We start from the raw sequence: 13585 nt of genomic DNA on the forward strand, positions 1-13585 counted from the left end.
GGAAATGGTAGTACCTTATTTTTGACCTAATTCTTCCACTCAGAAGGAGCGTTTGTTACACAATCTGGATGTAGTGCATGCGTTGAAATTCTATCTTCATGAAACCAAGGTTTTTAGACAATCTTTTTCCTTGTTTGTTTTGTATGCCAGTAAGTGCAAGGGCCAGCAGGCCACTGTGACTACACTTTCTCTTTGGCTGAGGAAGCTGGTCAACAGCCTCCTGAGAGGATTATGGCTCATTCTACCCATGCAGTGTTCCGTTCTTGGGCTTTTAAGAATAAAGCTTCTATGGAGCAAATATGTAAGGTGGCTACCTGGTCCTCTTTACATACCTTTTCAAAATTTTACAAGTTTGATGTTTTTGCCTCAGTTGAGGCTTCCTTTGGGAGAAAAGTGCTTCAAGCGGTGGTGCCTTCAGTTTAGGTCCGCCTGTCTTATTTTCCTCTCTGTTCATTCTGTGTCCTCTTTAGCTTGGGTATTGGATTCCTAAAAGTAATGAATGAATCCGTGGACTCTTCCTGCCATTGGAAAGAAAACTAAATTTATGCTTAACTGATAAATTATTTTCTTTCCTGGCAGGGATAGTCCACAAATCCGCCCTATTATTTTTAAGACAGTGTTTTTTTCTTTATCTTCTGGCACCTCTATACCCTTAGTGTTTCTCCTACTTTTCCTTTTTTCCTCGGCTGAATGATTGGGGGAGTAAAGGAAGTGGGAGGGATACTTGATGCTTTGGGTGTTGTATTCACAACAGTAATGAATGCATTTGTGGACTCTCCCTGCCACTAAAGAAAAGTATTTATCAGGTAAGCATAACTTTTGTTTTCGTTTCTATGTGTGATCCGGTTCCAATTCCTATATGCTCAACACCCAATGGAACCCCAAATGCAAATCCCTACACCATTAATACATTATAAAACACATTATAATCTGCTCCTAAGTGTTTCCTTAATTCCAACTATCTTCCTCCCTTTTTTGTCTTTCTCCTTCCTTTCTCACTGTTTTGTATTTTGTTTTTAGATTCTTTGTTCAGTGATTGCCGGCAGCCTTCACTTCCTACTTCTCTGTGCTTTTTGCTGGATGTCTCTCGAGAGTATTCTCCTCTTCTTGACCGTTCGGAACCTGCGTGCTGTGAATTATATGACATCTCAACGATCTCATTTCCCTTATGTCTGTATGCTTGGATTTGGGGTACCTGTTATCATTGTCTCTATCTCTGTTGGAATGCGATGGAAGGAATACGGAACTGATGAACAGTAAGTGTTTAAAAAAGTGTTATGATTTACCACTGTGTCACTTTGGGGTCTATACTAATGCTAATCAGAAGAATAGTGCAAATTGCTCTTCAGGGGCTTTCCAATTTAAAACCAATCAGATCCAATTGAATTAGAAAATAATTTTTTGAGCAGTTTTTCCACAGGATTTTTCTATACAACTTTCTATATAAATAGCGTTAACCTCTTGAAACATTTTGGTCCTGTTGAGCTGCTTTTTTTTAATATTAAGGGTTTTTTGCATGCTTACTTTATGTATTAACAAATTAGAACTAGATTACAAGTGGCGCACTAATGTTAGCACGGTTGCCATATTGTTTGCGCATTGCAAGTTGAAAGTAAACACTCACTGCCGAGCTCAATCTAAATTTGTGCTTGTTGGGTTAGCGGGACTGAATGGAAATGGCTATGTTTGGTGTGTGTGTTTGTATGTACATAGGAGCTCCATTGTTGTTTTATTAAAACTTGCAGCAGTTACCTACCTATACTTATGAATTATTTATACGTATTTACCTTGACCTTGATTTTGGCGCCTTAGCTGTGGGGAATAGCCACAATAGATTTATAAGCAGCACAATTCTAATAATAGAATTAACTAAGTTACAGAGTCAGAAGCAATTATTATATATGTACTGGCGGTTCAGCCTTACTTAATGTGACATGTATCTGACATGTGGTATCTATATATGGGAGCTAATGGTTACTCACATATACCCATTTATGTAATATAACTTTTCCATATAAACATGTGAATGCAGCTTATAATACCTGATTACTAGACTGTCAGTTAACTTTATTGTTATAGTTCTATTAATAGAGAACTATAATCAGCGGTATTGATTGCATAAAAATACAAACTGCGTCCACTGGGGCTGATTGCAACAGTGTATTTAATGAGATAACAGAACGTGATACTTTATGTGATATTACACTGGATAACGTCTCAAAATAATAATATTTATGCAGTCATACTACTACAGTTAATAGTGGAAACTATCTATTTTGATATTATCATAGTTGACAGTCAGTACCTTAGTATACACGAGTGGATATTAACTACTTGATATTTAAAAGAATACTAAACACACATTTTTTCTTTCATGATTCAGATAAAGCAGGCAATTATAAGCAACTTTTTCTAATTTACTAAAATTATAAATTTTTCTTTATACTCTTGGTATCTTTATTTTAAAAAGGCAGGAATTTAAGCTTACAAGCCGGCCCATCTTTGGTTCAGCACCTGGGTACAGCTAAATGTACCCACCAATCAGCAAGCGCTATCCAGAGTTCTGAACCAAAAATGGGCCAGTTCGTAAGTTTACATTCCTGCCTTTTCAAATAAAGATGCCAAGAGAATGAAGAAAATGTTATAATAGGAGTAAAATAGAAAGTTGCTTAAAATTGCATGCTCTATCTAAATCATGAAAGTGGGGCATTATTATGTAGCAGCCTTTTCCATATTTGTGCAGCTTGATACATACTACCATTGTATTCCCTTACTACTGGGGCTCATAGCGTTAAGGCTGAATAACTGCCAGCATTTTAGTTTTAACATGAACCCACTGTTTTAATTTTTTTCTAATAAAGTTTTACGTTTTAATTCATTCATGACGCACACGCACATATGTTATAACATGTCTTCCTGGGTCTCAATATGAGTGCTTATAAAGTATCGCTTTTTTTGTTAAGTTTACTTAAGCTGAAATTAGAGAATGTTAGGCACTTGATACATTGCACCTTCTAACCACTGTAAATATTGTGTTATAAGGCCAGTATAATTCAAACAGAACAGTAATAGACCCTGATACCAGATAAGTGGTGCCATCAAATTTTCTTTTTCTTATTGCACCCAGACTTGTCTGGGGTTAACTGCATGTGATAAATAACTAGCTATTACAAGTGGCTGGTTATTGCTACCGCATGCTCATGGCAGCAATTAGTGCTCAATAAATTAAACAGAGATCAGATTTTTTAAATTTCCCCCAACAGTGCCCAAAATAACAAGTTGGGTCCCTTTTCTTTTTTTTTTTTTACAAAAAATGTAGCATTTAAAAAGAAAAAAAACTGCACTAAGCAGTCTTTAGGGGTTAAAGTTAAAGTTTTTATCTGAGCGGATCATAGTTGCAGCGTACCAGTGTCCTGTGCTCCTCTCCGGCGGCAGTTCCCAGCAGTTATCAGTTCCGACATTGGATTATATTGCAAAGTGTATGGTAAGTCTCTTCCACCTTGTTCTACTTATTTGGCAGCACTGGTTAAAGCAGTTTAACATGGGTGTCCCCAAGAACCATGTTACAGGGTCATCAAAATAACTGTAAACTTGGTAGGTAAGATTTTCTATAATAGAGCATTCCTATTTGCTTCCATTTGCTGCTAGCCAGCCATTCCCCTCAACTGTTAGACATTTACACTCGCTGATAGCCATGCTTGTTTATCTAGAAACAAGTCCCTGGGACTGTGATTGAGCACATTACCATTTCACTAAACAAATAACCTATTTTTGCGCTTATTTTGCACAATATCTGTTTATAAACCTATTGGTAGAATGGTCTGCTCCTATTTAGAGCTACTGGAGATACCGATAGATAAAGCTGTTATTCAGATTTTTATATTAATTTGTTTCCTATACTTGGATTTAAATACCAGCAATGAGTAATCATTATTGTTCATAATGCATATAGAAAGAAAAATCATTTTTAATCAATTTTAATATATAATAATGTGCTTTTCTTTGTATCTACTGTAAATATTTTACATTCCAATGCTCTTCAAATGGGGAAAATGTTCTTTGTATTTTTAGACGTTCCAATATATGTATCTGTATATAGCTATACCTGTAAATATCCATATAAATATATAGGTATAGATACATATTTAAAAAAAAATCATCAGATAGATAAATGTAGAAATATCTATTTAAAAATAAAAAGAATATTATCTTCTGTGTGAAGAACAATGCAATGTAAAATATTCATAACTCATGTTGGACTGAGCGCACTTGGGCAAACATGGTCAGGTTTAATAACATGCTCTATTGAAGTCTATGGGGAGAAGAAATTAGCGTGCTTGCGATATCCAAAGTCCTGAAGTTAGCGTAAGTTGGATTTCACTTGCTCTCAAACCCTTTACTTTCAACTTGTAATACACACGCTAACCTTTGCGCATTAAGGTGGTGTTTGTACTTAATCTGGCCCTTATTCAGATAACAGTTTTGCACACATAAATTCATATACCTTACATTGTTTTCATGTTTGTATGCCATACTATACATTTTTAACCTCTTAATGTGTTCCAAATTACTTGTTGTACCAGTCACGTAATATTAAATATACTGCAAATGACTAATTCATGTTTATTTTTGCAATTTAAAGAGCTGGTTTTGCTCATTGAAACCACTAGCTTAAATTTTGGTAACAAGTTTTGGTCTTTATGTTTAGAAAGAGTGAGATAAGATAAAGAGGTCTGCTATTCCTGCGGTCTCGGTCCATTTAAATAGCATGTTCTTGAGAACAATGGGTGGTGGTTTCAGTGAGCAAAATCAGCTATTTTTTATAAAATGGTGAGAGCCCATGAGCCATCACATGTGGATTTGAAGTCCAGTCCTACAGAAGGAGGCAAAACACTCCACACAATAGAAAAATTACATTATTTTCTATGTAAAGAACATTGAGATATAAAATATGCATATCGTGCTCGTGTTTTGCGCTTTAAGTCTAATGCAGTGTCTGCTTAGCGCAAATGAAGAATTGCTAACCGCAATGCATTATTGAAATATAAACTATAAAATATTAATAATTAATATAAAAAATCATATATATATTTATTTATAAATATAAATATATATTTTATATATATATATATATTTTTTTTTTTATATTTATATATATATATATATATATATACAGTATATATATATATATATATATATATATATATACTGTATATATATAATTCCTATGGATTATTAAGAATTTTTTACAGTATGTATAATAATTATTAATCGGCCAGATTACGAGTTTTGCGTTATGATGGGTGCGGTACTAACTTGCACGTTATTGTCACCGCTCACTTATCTACAGCGCTGGTATTACAGGTTTTTCTAAACCCTAGGTTAAAAGGCAAGAAGTGAGCATAGAGCAAAATTGTGCTCCATACCGCACTCCAATACTAGCGCTGCTTAAGTCAGCGGTGAGCTGATTTTACGTGCTTGTGCACGATTTCCCCATAGACATCAATGGGGAGAGCCGGCTGAGAAAAAGTCTAACACCTGCAATAAAGCAGCGTAAAGCTCAGTAACGCATCCCCATTGATTCCTATGGGGAAACTAAAATTTTGTTTACACCTAACACCCTAACATGAACCCTGAGTCTAAACACCCCTAATCTTACACTTATTAACCCCTAATCTTCTGCCCCCGACATCGCCGACACCTACATTATACTTATTAACCCCTAATCTGCCGCTCCGAACATCAACGCCACCTACATTATATTTATGAACCCCAAATCTGCTGCCCCAACATCGCCGACACCTACATAATGTTATTAACCCCTAATCTGCTGCCCCAACGTTGTCGCCACTATAATAAACATATTAACCCCTAAACCGCCGTACTCCCGCATTGCAAACACTAGTTAAATATTATTAACCCCTAATCTGCCACCCCTAACATCGCTGCCGCCTACCTACATTTATTAACCCCTAATCTGCTGCCCCCAACGTCGCTGCCATTATATTATTTTTATTAACCCCTAAACCTAAGTCTAACCCTAACCCTAACACCCCCTAACTTAAATATAATTAAAATAAATATAAATAAAAATTACTATAATTACCTAAATAATTCCTATTTAAAACTAAATACTTACCTATAAAAAAACCCTATGCTAACTACAATATAACTAATAGTTACATTGCAGCTAGCTTAGGTTTTATTTTTAGTTTACAGGTAAAGTTTGTATTTATTTTAACTAGGTAGAATAGTTACTAAACAGTTATTAACTATTTAAGAACTACCTAGCTAAAATAAATACAAATTGACCTGTAAAATAAAACCTAACCTGTCTTACACTAACACCTAACTTAACCCTACAATTAAATAAATTCCCTAAATTAAATACAATTAACTAAATTCAAAACAATTAGCTAAATTACAAAAACAAACAAACACTAAATTACAGAAAATAAAAAACAAATTACAAAATCTTTAAACTAATTACATCTAATCTAATAGCCCTATCAAAATAAAAAAAGCCCACCCAAAATAAACCCTAGCCTAAATTAGCCCTTATAAAAGCCATTTGCGGGGCATTGCCCCCAAGAAATCAGCTCTTTTACCTGTAAAAAAAAAATACAAACCACTATACAGGACCACTTCTGCCCGTCTGGAGGACCACTTCTGCCCGACTGGAGGACCACTTCTGCCGTTTTGGGGGGGTTGTTTGTATTTTTTTTTTTTTACAGGTAAAAGAGCTGATTTATTTGCGGCAATGCCCTGCAAAAGGCCCTTTTAAGGGCTATTGGTAGTTTAATTTAGGCTAGGTTTTTTTATTTTGGGTGGGCTTTTTTATTTTGATAGGGCTCTTAGATTAGGTGTAATTAGTTTAAAGATCTTGTAATTTGTTTTTTATTTTCTGTAATTTAGTGGGGTTTTTTTGTAATTTAGCTAATTGTTTTGAATTTAGTTAATTGTATTTAATTTAGGGAATTTATTTAATTGTAGGGTTAGGTTAGGTGTTAGTGTAAGTTAGGGGGTGTTAGGGTTAGACTTAGATTTAGGGGTTAATAAATTTTATATAGTGGCAGCAACGTTGGGGGCGGCAGATTAGGGGTTAATAAATGTAGGTAGGTGGCGACGATGGACAGCAGATTAGGGGTTAATAATATTTAACCAATGTTTGCGAGGCGGGAGTGCGGTGGGTTAGGGGTTAATATGTTTATTATAGTGGCGGCGATGTCCAGAGCGGCATATTAGGGGTTAATAATTTAATTTTAGTGTTTGCGATGCGGGAGGGCCTCGGTTTAGGGGTTAATAGGTAGTTTATGGGTGTTAGTGTACTTTTTAGCACTTTAGTTATGAGTTTTATGCTACGGCTTTGTAGTGTAAAACTCATAACTACTGACTTTAAAATGCGGTACGAATATTGATGGGATAGGGTGTACCGCTCACTTTTTGGCCACCCAGGACAAGATTGTAATACCGGCGCTATGGAAGTCCTATAGAAAAAAGACTATACGCAAATTGCGTAAGTTGATTTGCGGTAAGGCCAAAAAAGTGTGCGGTGCCCCTAAATCTGCAAGACTCGTAATACTAGCGGTAGTAAAAAAACAGCGTTATAAGGCTTAACGCTGCTTTTTTACTCATAATGCAAGACTCGTAATCTAGCCGAATATTTTTTATTATTTTATATTTAATATTTCAATAATGTGTATTGAGATTAACAATTCTTCATGTGCGCTAACTCGACACCGTGTTAGACCTAAAGCACAAAACACAAACCGCTAGATTTGGAGTTTTGTCGGTAACAACCCGAAAAACTAACGCCGGCTTTTTTCTGGCCGCACCATAAAAATAACTCTGGTATTGAGAGTCCACATAAAGGCTGCGTTAGGCTCCAAAAAAGGAGCGTAGAGCATTTTTAACGCAGCTTCAACTCTTAATACCAGAGTTGCTTACGCAAGCGGCCAGCCTCAAAAACGTGCTCGTGCACGATTCCCCCATAGGAAACAATGGGGCTGTTTGAGCTGAAAAAAAACCTAACACCTGCAAAAAAACCGCGTTCAGCTCTTAACACAGCCCCATTGTTTGCTATGGGGAAACACTTCCTACGTCTGCACCTAACAACCTAACATGTACCCCGAGTCTAAACACCCCTAACCTTACACTTATTAACCCCTAATCTGCTGCCCCCGCTATCGCTGACACCTGCATTTTATTTTTAACCCCTAATCTGCCGCTCCGTAAACCGCCGCTACTTACATTATCCCTATGTACCCCTAATCTGCTGCCCCTAACACCGCCGACCCCAATATTATATTTATTAACCCCTAATCTGCCCCCCACAACGTCACCTCCACCTGCCTACACTTATTAACCCCTAATCTGCCGAGCGGAGCTCACCGCTATTCTAATAAATGTATTAACCCCTAAAGCTAAGTCTAACCCTAACACTAACACCCCCCTACGTTAAATATAATTTACATCTAACGAAATTAATTAACTCTTATTAAATAAATTATTCCGATTTAAAGATAAATACTTACCTTTAAAATAAATCCTAATATAGCTACAATATAAATTATAATTATATTGTAGCTATTTTAGGATTAATATTTATTTTACAGGCAACTTTGTAATTATTTTAACCAGGTACAATAGCTATTAAATAGTTAATAACTATTTAATAGCTAAAATAGTTAAAATAATTACAAAATTACCTGTAAAATAAATACTAACCTAAGTTACAATTAAACCTAACACTACACTATCAATAAATTAATTAAATAAACTACCTACAATTACCTACAATTAACCTAACACTACACTATCAATAAATTAATTAAATACAATTCCTACAAATAAATACAATTAAATAAACTAGCTAAAGTACAAAAAATAAAAAAGAACTAAGTTACAAAAAATAAAAGAATATTTACAAACATAAGAAAAATATTACAACAATTTTAAACTAATTACACCTACTCTAAGCCCCCTAATAAAACAACAAAGTCCCCCCAAAATAAAAAATGCCCTACCCTATTCTAAATTACTAAAGTTAAAAGCTCTTTTACCTTACCAGCCCTGAACAGGGCCCTTTGCGGGGCATGCCCCAAGAAGTTCAGCTCTTTTGCCTGTAAAAAAAAACATACAATACCCCCACCCCAACATTACAACCCACCACCCACATACCCCTAATCTAACCCAAACCCCCCTTAAATAAACCTAACACTAAGCCCCTGAAGATCTTCCTACCTTGTCTTCACCTCACCGGGTATCACCGATCGGTCCTGGCTCCGATATCTTCATCCAACCCAAGCGGGGGCTAGACATCCACTGAAGAAGTCCAGAAGAGGGTCCAAAGTCTTCATCCTATCCGGGAAGAAGAGGCGATCCAGACCGGCAACCATCTTTATCCAAGCGGCATCTTCTATCTTCATCCGATGACGACCGGCTCCATCCTGAAGACCTCCACCGCGGACCCATCTTCTTCCGGCGACGTCCAACTGAAGAATGACGGTTCCTTTAAGGGACGTCATCCAAGATGGCGTCCCTCGAATTCCGATTGGCTGATAGGATTCTATCAGCCAATCGGAATTAAGGTAGGAATATTCTGATTGGCTGATGGAATCAGCCAATCAGAATCAAGTTCAATCCGATTGGCTGATCCAATCAGCCAATCAGATTGAGCTCGCATTCTATTGGCTGTTCCGATCAGCCAATAGAATGCGAGCTCAATCTGATTGGCTGATTGGATCAGCCAATCGGATTGAACTTGATTCAGATTGAGCTCGCATTCTATTGGCTGTTCCGATCAGCCAATAGAATGCGAGCTCAATCTGATTGGCTGATTGGATCAGCCAATCGGATTGAACTTGATTCTGATTGGCTGATTCCATCAGCCAATCAGAATATTCCTACCTTAATTCCGATTGGCTGATAGAATCCTATCAGCCAATCGGAATTCGAGGGACGCCATCTTGGATGACGTCCCTTAAAGGAACCGTCATTCTTCAGTTGGACGTCGCCGGAAGAAGATGGGTCCGCGGTGGAGGTTTTCAGGATGGAGCCGGTCGTCATCGGATGAAGATAGAAGATGCCGCTTGGATCAAGATGGTTGCCGGTCCGGATCGCCTCTTCTTCCCGGATAGGATGAAGACTTTGGACCCTCTTCTGGACTTCTTCAGTGGATGTCTAGCCCCCGCTTGGGTTGGATGAAGATATCGGAGCCAGGACCGATCGGTGATACCCGGTGAGGTGAAGACAAGGTAGGAAGATCTTCAGGGGCTTAGTGTTAGGTTTATTTAAGGGGGATTTGGTTTAGATTAGGGGTATGTGGGTGGTGGGTTGTAATGTTGGGGTGGGGGTATTGTATGTTTTTTTTTACAGGCAAAAGAGCTGAACTTCTTGGGGCATGCCCCGCAAAGGGCCCTGTTCAGGGCTGGTAAGGTAAAAGAGCTTTTAACTTTAGTAATTTAGAATAGGGTAGGGCATTTTTTATTTTGGGGGGCTTTGTTGTTTTATTAGGGGGCTTAGAGTAGGTGTAATTAGTTTAAAATTGTTGTAATATTTTTCTTATGTTTGTAAATATTTTTTTATTTTTTGTAACTTAGTTCTTTTTTATTTTTTGTACTTTAGCTAGTTTATTTAATTGTATTTATTTGTAGGAATTGTATTTAATTAATTTATTGATAGTGTAGTGTTAGGTTAATTGTAGGTAATTGTAGGTAGTTTATTTAATTAATTTATTGATAGTGTAGTGTTAGGTTTAATGGTAACTTAGGTTAGTATTTATTTTACAGGTAATTTTGTAATTATTTTAACTATTTTAGCTATTAAATAGTTATTAACTATTTAATAGCTATTGTACCTGGTTAAAATAATTACAAAGTTGCCTGTAAAATAAATATTAATCCTAAAATAGCTACAATATAATTATAATTTATATTGTAGCTATATTAGGATTTATTTTAAAGGTAAGTATTTATCTTTAAATCGGAATAATTTATTTAATAAGAGTTAATTAATTTTGTTAGATGTAAATTATATATAACTTAGGGGGGTGTTAGTGTTAGGGTTAGACTTAGCTTTAGGGGTTAATACATTTATTAGAATAGTGGTGAGCTCCGCTCGGCAGATTAGGGGTTAATAAGTGTAGGCAGGTGGAGGTGACGTTGTGGGGGGCAGATTAGGGGTTAATAAATATAATATAGGGGTCGGCTGTGTTAGGGGCAGCAGATTAGGGGTACATAAGGATAACTTTGTTGGCGGCGCTTTGCGGTCGGCAGATTAGGGGTTAATAAGTGTAGGCAGATGGAGGCGACGTTGAGGGGGGCAGAGGTTAATAAATATAATACATGGGTCGGCGGTGTTAGGGGGAGCAGATTAGGGGTACATAAGGATAACGTAGGTGGCGGTCGGCAGATTAGGGGTTAAAAAAATTTATTCGAGTGTCGGCGATGTGGGGGGACCTCGGTTTAGGGGTACATATGTAGTTTATGGGTGTTAGTGTACTTTAGAGTACAGTAGTTAAGAGCTATAGAAACCGGCGTTAGCCCAGAAAGCTCTTAACTACTGACTTTTTTCCTGCGGCTGGAGTTTTGTCGTTAGATGTCTAACGCTCACTTCAAAAACGACTCTAAATACCGGAGTTATAAAAATCCCATTGAAAAGATAGGATACGCAATTTACGTAAGGGGATCTGCGGTATGGAAAAGTCGCGGCTGAAAAGTGAGCGTTAGACCCTATTTTGAGTGACTCCAAATACCGGCGGTAGCCTAAAACCAGCGTTAGGAGCCTCTAACGCTGGTTTTCACGGCTACCGCCAAACTCCAAATCTAGGTCAAAGCGTGATACGCATATTTTAAATTGAAATGTTCTTCACATAACAAATAATGTAATTTTTTATATTAAATATATATTTCTATGTATATCTGATAATGTTAATGTAAAATAGATATCTATACCTATATATCTGTAGGAATAGATATATGGGCATACATATATACAGAATCAGATATGCATAGAAATATATATTTACAATACAAATTATATTGTTTAGTATGTAAAGAACATTGGAATGTAAATATGAATAACTTCTGTCGGGTTAGCACGCAAGCAATAAGTGTTAGGTTCTTTCTTCTGCGGTCTCCATAACCTTCTATCGGGAGAATGAGTTTGCACGGTCACAATAATGGTTAGCATGCATGGACTTTTAACTTTTATTATGCACTCTACTCGACGCATGCAAAAAGATTGAATGCGTCATTAAAGTTTTATGCTCAAGCAAAAAGAGCAGAGATAGATCTTGTTTGTATCTGGACTGGATGCTACAGCACTGGAGGTATAGGAGCTTTCTTGCTACAAGACAAAAAAAGCGAAGGGCAGGTTTAAGTCCACTAGACGATTTCACTCCTTTCATCATTCCAAGACACAAAGATCTTGGTCTAAGTCCAATCATATTAAAAGCCTGCACTTTCCTCCAAATCAGCATAAAGGTGCAGCCCCCACCCAGACTCAGTTCTAGTGAGGGGCAGATTGAACTTTTGATTCCTCCCACCTCATGTTCCAAAAGATACTTTTAATAGCTAGTGTACCTGGTTAAAATAAATACAAAGTTGCCTGTAAAATAAATATTAATCCTAAAATAGCTACAATATAATTATTATTTATATTGTAGCTATATTAGGGTTTATTTTACAGGTAAGTATTTAGCTTTAAATAGGATTAATTTATTTAATAAGATTTATTTTATTTCGTTAGATTTAAATTATATTTAATTTAGGGGGGTGTTAATGTTAGGGTTAGACTTAGCTTTAGGGGTTAATACATTTATTAGAGTAGCGGCGAGGTCCGGTCGGCAGATTAGGGGTTAATACTTGAAGTTAGGTGTCAGTGATGTTAGGGAGGGCAGATTAGGGGTTAATACATTTATTATAGTATCGGTGAGGTCCGGTCGGCAGATTAGGGGTTAAGTGTAGGTAAGGTAGCGGCGACGTTGGGGGGGGGGGCAGATTAGGGGGTAATAAATATAATATAGGGGTCGGCGATGTTAGGGGCAGCAGATTAGGGGTACATAGGGATAATGTAGGTTGCGGCGGTGTGCGGTCGGCAGATTAGGGGTTAAAAAAAATTAATAGAGTGACGGCGATGTGGGGGGACCTCGGTTTAGGGGTACATAGGTAGTTTATGGGTGTTAGTGTACTTTAGAGCACAGTAGTTAAGAGCTTTATGAACCGGTGTTAGCCCAGAAAGCTCTTAACTACTGACTTTTTTCTGCGGCTGGAGTTTTGTCATTAGAGTTCTAACGCTCACTTCAGCCAAGACTCTAAATACCGGCGTTAGAAATATACCATTGAAAAGATAGGATACGCAATTGACGTAAGGGGATCTGCTGTATGGAAAAGTCGCGGCTGGAAAGTGAGCGTTAGACCCTTACCTACAAGACTCTAAATACCAGCGGCCGGCCAAAACCAGCGTTAGGACCCCCTAATGCTGGTTTTCACGGCTAACGCAGAACTCTAAATCTAGGCGATAGGTTGGTAACTTGGAGATTAGGTGGTCTTATGCACAGATTCTTATGATGGCAGAGAATGGT

At 37.1% G+C, this 13585-nt stretch overlaps 1 protein-coding gene across 3 annotated transcripts in view; it reads left to right on the forward strand.

Annotated features, from left to right (window-relative positions):
- Positions 1-13585, forward strand: part of LOC128662237 (adhesion G protein-coupled receptor E1) — a 267881-nt gene that overhangs the window by 248258 nt on the left and 6038 nt on the right. For all 3 annotated transcript variants that reach the window (XM_053716059.1, XM_053716061.1, XM_053716060.1), the window contains one exon: positions 1021-1256. In XM_053716059.1, coding sequence (XP_053572034.1) covers positions 1021-1256 — 236 coding nt within the window. The remainder of the gene's footprint in view (positions 1-1020; positions 1257-13585) is intronic.

Source organism: Bombina bombina, chromosome 6 (assembly GCF_027579735.1).
Source record: "Bombina bombina isolate aBomBom1 chromosome 6, aBomBom1.pri, whole genome shotgun sequence".
NCBI lineage: Eukaryota > Metazoa > Chordata > Amphibia > Anura > Bombinatoridae > Bombina > Bombina bombina.